General features: G+C 49.0%; 1 protein-coding gene across 1 annotated transcript; it reads right to left on the bottom strand.

Moving 5' to 3' along the window:
* Positions 1 to 331: 331 nt before the first annotated feature.
* On the bottom strand, positions 332 to 1,222 carry LOC309552693 (uncharacterized protein; the record flags this gene model as incomplete). Its single annotated transcript, XM_082253619.1, has 1 exon — positions 332 to 1,222. One exon carries the CDS (start codon positions 1,220 to 1,222, stop codon positions 332 to 334), a length of 891 nt encoding a protein of 296 aa, XP_082109745.1.
* Positions 1,223 to 9,580: the final 8,358 nt, after the last annotated feature.

The raw sequence follows: 9,580 nt of genomic DNA, 5'->3' as shown, positions 1-9,580 counted from the left end.
CATCTCAGAGCTTCCCCGGGGGAGGAAAGCAACATAACCGAGCATGGCCAGATCTTTAAATGTCACCATCCCAGCCGGGTAAGGGCTGTAGGGCAGTCTGGAGAACCAGGAGTCCAGGGGCGAGTACAGATCCATAGTGTGGAGGAAGGGGCAGCACAGAGGCGGCAGGGACCCGGGAACAGGGAAGTTCATGGCCAGGCGGCCTGGGAGACAGGGGCAGCCCACCTCGGGTAACTGTATAGGAGCAAGCTAATAATAAAAAAAAAAAAGAAAAAAGGGGGGACTAGTCAAGGCATCACGGTGATGACAAAGGGACTGTAGAATGGCAAGATCAGTCCTCTCTCACCTCTTGTGGAGTAGCAGGATCCAGCCTTTGCCGACTTCGCGGGGTCTGTGGCGGGAGGCCTCTGCCGCGGTTAGCACCGCCAGATGATCGGCGGGGTGGGCTCGGTAGATATTGCAGCCAATTCGGGACAGGGATCTGAGCAATTTCCAGGAAACCGAAGAGAGCCGGGAGGTCATCTGGATGGTGGAGCGTGAATGAAGATGTGCCTTTGCGCACCGTCAGGGAGATAGGAAACCCCCATCTATATGTGCAGCCTGCCTGTCTGATTTTTTCAAGGAGTGGACGCAGAAGAGCCCTCCGCTGCAGTGTAGCACGAGAGAGGTCAGGGAGGATTCTGACCCTGGCACCATCAAAATCAATGTAACCAACCTCCCAAGCCTGCCGCATGATCATCTCCTTGTGAGAGTACCTGTGCAGTCGGCAAATGACATCACGAGGTCTGTCCATATCCGTAGATCGTGGGCCCAGGGCACGGTGCACCCTGTCAAATTCAAGATCAGCTTGCGGTATGGATGGCACAAGACGGTGACACAGGGCCAGCATGGTAGGCTGTAGAGATTCTTGCCCAGTGGCTTCAGGCAAACCCCTTAGCCGCAGGTTATTCCTCCGGCTGCGATCCTCCATTTCCTCCATTTTAAGCTGCAGCGAGGTGACATGCTGCGCCTGCGAATTCTGTCCCTGCTCCAGCTGAGCCACACATACCTCAAGGGAAGCGATAGACGTCTCCCCTACCGTGACCTGATCCGACAGTTGTTGAATATCCGACCGTACCGCCTGGAAGTCTCTGTTGTGCGCCTCCTCTACTGGGAGCACCATGACCTCCATGTCATGTTTCGTGGGCAAGGCCTGGATCAAAGCCCGGAGTTCGGCCTCCATCCCGGCTCCCAAAGGGGTCTGGAGGGGCGTGGGTGATGAGGGAAGAGGACGAGGCGTGCCCGGGAGAGTCCACGGTTCCGACCGAACCGAAGCAGCAGGGGAGGAAGGTGCGCTCGACATCGCTGTAGCGGCCGTTGGAACAGCACGCGGGCTGGTGGTCTGAGCGCGGGCGGAAGCCGAGCGGGTCCCGGGGAAGAAGCGGTGGATGTCTGAGCGTGGAGAAGTACGTAAGGGCTTCCGCGACCTCCGCTGATGGCCGGGGCTCATGCCTGTGGCTCTGGAACGGTATTATAGCAGGATAAGTACAAGGGAGATGGCCGGAGCTCGCTTAGCACATGTCCTCACTCCGCCATGTCCAGGACATCCCCCCCCCCCAAGCAGTCATCTTGATCTGAGGACTTAAATGGTAGATTGAAGTCACTTCATTGATAGGAATATGGCATATGCTCTGCTTGCTGGAACCTGTTGCTGTAAATAGTCAGGAAGTAGCAATGTACAGGTTGTGTAGCTGGGTGTGTGCCACTACAATGAGCAGTTTATATATATATATGTACATTGGGGGTAAAGGGAGGAAGTCCAGATACTGCTGCTGCAGAAGGGTGTTTTCATGTGGGGTCTGGTGCTCACCTAGAGCTAGGCAGCGTATGGACCAAAGCTGCAGGAGAGACCTCCAGGTCAGCTAGGCCACAATCTCGGGCGCCTCCCAGCAGCCGGATCTCACTGCCCAGGAGGAGGATGGCAGTCACAGGGAGCCCAGGCAGGTGGGGTATGTCCGCGGATCGTCTGCTGGAAGTCCCCAGGAGCTCGGAGAGCCGCCGAAGTATCGGACACCGGGCCCTTGGCGGCCGCTAGGAAAGGCTGCGGCTTTGGGGGATGTGTAGGCCCCGATTCCGGATCCACGGATTGCCGCCCAAGAGACCCCCATTATCCGTCCCAACGTGTGTAGTGGGTCCCAGGGGGTATCATACAGGGGTCTGGAGGCCTTGGAAGGGGAATTAGCGGTGGATGGAACCAGATTCTATATGATATTTTTTTTGCCCGTTTATTGCATTTCAACAAAGATGCATTACTATTTATAGGGATTTGAGCATTTCTTTACATAGGTCATTTGAGGTATATTTTTTTGTAACATTATTGTATTATAGGCAGCACAGCACTATACTTTAACCATTCTATGCAATACCATTGACGCACTTACCAAGGGCAAGTCTCCAGGGCCAGACGACTTCAATGGAAAATACCATAAATATTTTAAATCTACCCTAATCCCTCACTGAAGCCAAGTGTACAATGACGCTGCTTCCTCTTTTTCCTTTTTTTTTTTTGTTGAATGGTATTATTGAATGGGAAAGAGCCTAACGCACAAAATGTTTGCCCCCATCCCTCTCCTAAACAACTTAAATATCTACCCGAAATTAATAGCCAACTGTCTCGTAGATATACTACCATCCTTGATTTACCAAGATTAATCAGGTTTTACCAGGGGACTACAATCAGACGCTACTAGGAGATTACTCAACGCTGCTTCCTCTTTTTCCTTTTATTTTGTTGAATGGTATTATTGTGATGCTTCCAAAGCCAGGGAAAGAGCCTAACGTACAAAATGTTCGCCCCCATCCCTCTCCTAAACGACTTAAATATCTACCCGAAATTAATAGCCAACTGTCTCGTAGATATACTACCATCCTTGATTTACCAAGATCAATCAGGTTTTACCAGGGGAAGACAATCAGATGCTACTAGGAGATTACTCAACATCATTCATGTAGCAGGACAATCTCATACACTTCCCCGCTCCTGGCTTTAGATGCAGATAATGCAAATTTGGACTTCAAGGCCAAATTCTTTCAGCTATCTTGGCCATTTATAACCACCTTCAGCTCAGGTCTACACCTTGGAAATATCATTGTAACTTTTTTTTATTACCAATGGTACTCAACAAAGGTGTCCCCTGACCTCACTTGTATTTATTCCTTTAATTAATGGAAACACTAGCGGAATGTTAGAACACATAGTTTTTAAATTTGGCACAGAAAAAATTCAGTTTGCTGGTGACATGATACTTATGCTTACTAACTGACTACTTGCCAGGCTTCAGTACAGGCTCTACTACAAATATTTAGTAATATCTCATACCATAAGGTCAATGACAATAAATTGCATATTCTGGCTCTAAGGATAGATGGTGCTAATAAACTCCTCTTACAGTCTAAATATCCCTTTGTCTACGCAAATGAAGGCACCTCATATCTGGGAAAAACCTTAACCAAACCAATGGCTAGTCTCCATAAAGCTGATTACATACCATTCTTACAGAAACTAAAACCGGATATGCAACAATTTTCAAATCACAAATTATTGTGTTCTGGAAGATTAGCCACTTTTAAAATATTCACTCTCTCCCAAATACTTTATTTCTTTACTTATTCCCCTACATAGTGCCTACCTTAAATCCTTACAATGTTTCTTACCTCGATATGTTTGGCAGGGAAAGAAACCTAGGTGCTCACACAGTAAACTGAATAAACACAGGCTAGCTGGAGGTCCAGGTTATATAGACTTTGGGGACTATAATTATACCACCATTGTAGCACAATTAAAAACATGGTTTTCCGAGACCCCTAATACATTATTGGGGAAAATAGAGAGCACCCAAATACCAGGTAATGGTTTACATCCTTGGCTACTGGGCGCTATTCTTAACTGTTCACTACCCTCCTTCCTCTCATCCACTATTTATGCCTAAATCAAGGCTTGGAAGAAATTTTATCTTGCCTATACAGTGGGCCATCCTATGGTTCCCTTACACATCCCCATCTCTGTTCTAAAATTTCTTAGCCCAGATCTGAATTTTCATTACTGGAGGAAAAGGGGGCTCACCTATATCAATGACTTAAACGCACCTCCTTACAACTCAAATTTAGCCTTCCTACATCTGAATTTTATAGATATCTTCAAATAACTCATTGACTGGCGAAAAACCCCACACTGTTTAATGTACTACCATTGAACGTCCAGTGTTATTACCAACATGAGCCAAATAATCAAGAGGCATTTATTTAATAGTCTTCTACAAAAAAAATCTATGTTCATCAAATCAAGCCATTTAACAAAACAGGAAACTGACTTGGGCTCCTCATACATCTCAATGGATCACGGCTTTACATTCCATATATAAAGCCACATGTTGTATCACTCTATGGGAACTCATTCAAAAACGTACTTTAAAATGGTACCCGATGCCCTATCTTTGTAAGTTTGGGAACTCCTCTCTTCAGCCTGTTGGAGAGTTTGGGATTACCTTGGCAACGTTATTCACATATTCTGGTCTTGTAAACTTCTTGTCAGTTTCTAGAACCACATTTTCAAACTTCTCTTAATGATTATTGGGTGACTTATCATCCCCTTGCCCGATTGGCATTTCTAAACTCAGGGATTGAAACTACCCTCCCAAACTTAGACATATCACAATACATATTTTTAGCACTACTCTCTTGGGAGCTGCTGGTTACAGGTTCTCCTGGGTTACCATTAGCAACAGCAAAACAGTTCAACATTTTCCAAGTGATTTTGGCTCAGTCAGGAAAAAGTCTAGGAGCTTTGGTTTTTGTGGTTTTATTGAGAACTTGGATGGTAGAAGGGAATGAGTGGGATACTCCAACTTATATAACTATGCACAATTAGCTGGGACGACTGAATAATGCTGACTGCGGCTAGGCCGCTGCTTCACCTTGTCAGTAGCAGTGAAGTAGTAAGAAATGAACTATCTGAGGTAAACTGTACTGTACTGCAGAACAATCTTCAGGGCCCTTCCTGGCACCCTCTTTTGTTCCTATTCTTCAGGGTCAACTACATGGCACCCCTTTACTGTTACACTTCCTGCATGAGCTAGCTCCTTGATCCCCCTGACTTCTCTGGAGTGGTCCCCCTTCCTGGGCCGACCCCTAGGCAAACCTCCTGGTACTCATGGACACTGTTTTTCCCAAGAGACTCTGCCAGCAGCTCCACTGTCAGCACTCTGGATCCTCTGCAGCTCAGCTCCACACCTGGTTCACTAAGCCGACTGCCTAAGACCACCTTCCTCACACACTGCAGGAGGAGAGACAGCTGTCCACCTCCTCTTGGGATTCTGCTTCCCGCCAAAGACCGTCCGTATTTATGGTCAATTGCAGGAAGCATTGCAGGAATACCCTCCCACTGGGACTGCCATAAAACATGATGTGTCACTGGCTAGGTTTCCTCCACTGTCCAACAAGCTCCCTTATTGGATACAGTGGGGACACTCCATCAGACCCAATGAATCACACCTGGAAACATGTGACAAACTAACAGATCAGGCTCCCCTGATAAGCAGAAGGAGCAAATAGATGCTTTTTCCTAGCACCTACCTAGGAGGGTGCTACATATTTATTTATGCTAGACTAATGCCTACAAGATACTGGAAATGGATGCATATATCACTGAAAAGACTGATAGAATACAAATGTATTGGGGCAATTTAATAAAGCCGCTGTGCCAATTTTCGGTGTTAACCCTTGTTGTTAATGTATTTTGCCACTGTCACGAACCGGCAGGACTGGTAGTGGATCCTCTGGACCAGAGAGGCGATGGCACGGGTTGTACTAGAGGACCGGTTCTAAGCAGTTACTGGTCTTCACCAGAGCCCGCCGCAAGGCGGGATGGATTTGCTGCGGCGGTAACTACCAGGTCGTGTCCCCTAGTAACAACTCGACCCCTCTGGCAGCTGATATGGCGTGGTACACAGGGAGTAGGCAAGAGCGTAGTCGGACGTAGCAGAGGTCAGGGCAGGCGGCAAAGGTTCAAAGGCGAGTAGTCGGTAGCAACGGGTTCGGCAACAGGCAAAGCAAACAAACACAGCAGGGAACGCTTTCTCAAAGGCACAAGGCACAAAGATCCGGCAGGAAGCTGTGGGAGGAGAAGGTATTTATGGGTAGTGCACAGGTGAAGCCTAATTAAGTCAGCACTACCTCTCACAAACCTTAACCCTTAATAACCACTTTAGGCCAGGCACCAATCACTGGTGCACTGGCCCTTTGAATCTAAGAGTCCCGGCGCGCGTGCGCCCTAGAGAGCGGGGACGCACACGCCGAGACGCTGGAGTGCTGCCTGGAGGCATACGCTGTGAGCGCTCCGAGGCCAGCAGGAGGCCCGGAGCGCTCAGCGTAACAGTACCCCCCCCCCCCTTAGGTCTCCCTCTCCTTTTGGTACCGAGGAACTTGAGGATGAGACTGCGGTCCAGGATGTTCTCCTTCGGCTCCCATGACCTCTCCTCAGGACCGCAGCCCTCCCAGTCGACCAAAAAAAATTTTTTCCCCCGGGAGATCTTGGTCGCCAAGATCTCCTTGACAGAGAATATATCGGAGGTACCGGCGACAGGGGTGGGAGAAACAAGCTTGGGAGAAAAACGGTTAAACACAGCAGGTTTAAGAAGGGAAACATGGAAGGAGTTATGGATTCGGAGGGAGGGAGGAAGATGGAGCTGATAAGAAACTTGATTGATACGACTCTTGATTTTATAGGGTCCCAAGAAACGAGGGCCCAACTTGTAACTTGGGACCCTAAATCGGATGTACCTAGAGGAGAGCCACACCTTGTCACCCGGGCGAAATTCCGGAGGAGATCTGCGTCTCTTATCAGCTTGAACCTTCATACGGGCGGAAGCCTTGAGGAGAGCAGCGTGGGTTTCTCGCCAGATGGAGGAAAAGTCCTGTACAAGACTGTCAACGGCAGGTACAGAAGAAGGAGTGGGAGACTGTGGCAGAGGTGGAAGAGGATGACGGCCAAAAACTACAAAGAAAGGAGACTTGTTAGAAGCAGAGGATTGTTTGTAGTTGTAGGAGAACTCCGCCCAGGGAAGTAGATCAGCCCAGTCGTCATGGCGTGAGGACACAAAGTGACGCAGATAGTCACCCAAAATTTGGTTCACCCGTTCTACTTGGCCGTTAGACTGAGGATGGTAAGAAGAAGAGAAGTCCAATTTGATCCCGAGCTGAGCGCATAGAGCCCTCCAGAATTTGGAGACGAATTGTACCCCACGATCCGAGACAATATGTTTGGGAAGGCCATGGAGACGGAAGATGTGCTGGAAAAATTGTTTGGCCAACATGGGTGCAGAGGGTAGACCGGGCAGGGGTACAAAGTGAGCCATCTTGGAGAAGCGATCCACCACGACCCAAATAACGGACTTGCCATGGGAGGAGGGAAGATCTGTAATAAAGTCCATAGCGATGTGAGACCAGGGAACTTCAGGAACAGGTAAAGGCAAGAGGAGACCCGTTGGTTTCTGGCGAGGCGCTTTATCCCGGGCGCAAATCATACAGGCCTGGACGAAGTCCGAGACATCTTTCTCCAAAGAAGGCCACCAGTACCTTTGGGAGATTAGTTGGAGAGATTTTAGCACCCCCGGATGACCGGCAAAATGGGAGGCGTGGCCCCACTTGAGAATTCGCAACCGCTGACGTGGAGGTACGTAGGATTTGCCAGGAGGAAGAAGGCGCAGGTCCACGGGAGCGACTGTAATAAGGCGTTCTGGAGGGATAATATATTGAGATGTTAACTCGTCGCCCACCACATCAGAGGAGCGAGACAGAGCATCTGCCCTAATGTTCTTACAAGCCGGACGGAAATGGATCTCAAAATTAAAGCGGGCGAAGAACAGAGACCAACGGGCCTGACGGGGATTTAGTCTCTGAGCAGACTGGAGATAAGCCAGGTTCTTGTGGTCTGTGAAGATGTACACAGGATGTGTGGCGCCCTCGAGTAAATGTCTCCATTCCTCCAGTGCCAATTTAATAGCAAGCAGTTCTCTGTCCCCAATGGAGTAATTTCTCTCTGCGGGAGAGAATGTCTTTGAAAAGAAGCCACAAGTTGAAGTCTTGCCCCTGGAGGACTTCTGGGTGAGGACAGCTCCGGCTCCCACCGAGGAGGCATCCACTTCAAGAGAGAAAGGTTTGGTGGAATCTGGTCTAGAGAGAACGGGTGCAGAGGCAAAGGCGGATTTCAGGGACTGGAAGGCTTCCTCGGCTTGGGAAGGCCAGGATTTGGGGTTAGCTCCTTTTCTTGTGAGAGCCACGATAGGAGCTACCAGAGTGGAATAGTGAGGGATGAATTGCCTGTAGTAGTTTGCAAAGCCCAGAAATCTTTGTATGGCTCGGAGACCAGAGGGACGTGGCCAATCCAGAACCGCAGAGAGCTTGGCTGGGTCCATTTGAAGTCCTTGGGCTGAGATAATGTATCCCAGGAAAGGCAGGGAGGTCCGTTCAAAAATACATTTTTCAAGTTTAGCGTACAGGCGATTCCTCCTAAGACGAGTAAGGACTTGTCGCACATGGGCTCGGTGTTGGTCCAAATTGGAGGAGAAGATGAGGATATCATCCAGGTATACGACCACGCAGGTGTAAAGTAAGTCCCTGAAAATATCATTGACAAATTCCTGGAAGACAGCAGGTGCGTTGCAGAGGCCGAAGGGCATCACCAAATACTCAAAATGGCCGTCCCTTGTGTTAAAGGCGGTCTTCCATTCGTCTCCCTCACGGATACGGATCAGATTATAGGCCCCCCGAAGGTCCAATTTAGTGAAGATCTTTGCCCCTCGGAGACGTTAAAATAACTCAGAGATTAAAGGCAGAGGGTAACGGTTCTTGATGGTAATTTTATTAAGACCTCTGTAGTCAATGCAGGGGCGGAGGGAGCCGTCTTTTTTTGTCACGAAGAAAAAACCGGCCCCAGCAGGAGAAGAAGATTTTCTTATGAATCCTCTCTGTATGTTCTCACGTATATAGTCAGACATGGCGAGAGTCTCAGGAGGTGAGAGAGGATAAATTCTGCCCCGAGGTGGAGTAGAACCGGGTATCAGGTCGATCGGGCAATCATAGGGTCGGTGAGGAGGAAGAACCTCAGCTTGTTTCTTGCAGAAGACATCTGCAAAGGAATGGTATGGTTTGGGCAGCCCTGGAGGCGGAGAAACTTGCGGGTCCTGTTTGACCAGAGCAGGCTTGAGACAGCGGTCAGAACAGGAGGAACCCCAACGCAGGATCTCACCGGTGGACCAATTCAGGACAGGACTATGACGTTGAAGCCACGGCAGACCCAGGAGGAGTTCGGAGGAACAGAAGGGAAGGACAAAGAACTCTAAAGTCTCGGTATGAAATATTCCGATGTCCATCTGCAGAGGCTGGGTACGGAACTGCACGGTGGCAGAGAGTCTCTCACCGTTAACAGTAGAGATGAAAAACGGCTTGGGTAGACGGATTACTGGAATACGGTACTTGTCAACCAAGGAGGCGTGAATGAAGTTGCCTGCTGAACCGGAATCCAAGAAGGCGGTTGCGGAGAAAG

This window comes from Pelophylax lessonae, assembly GCF_965119305.1.
Source record: "Pelophylax lessonae genome assembly, chromosome: 4".
NCBI classification, from domain to species: Eukaryota; Metazoa; Chordata; class Amphibia; order Anura; family Ranidae; genus Pelophylax; species Pelophylax lessonae.
The sequence above is the reverse complement of the archived record's forward strand: the minus strand, read 5'-3'. Positions and strand labels throughout refer to the sequence as shown.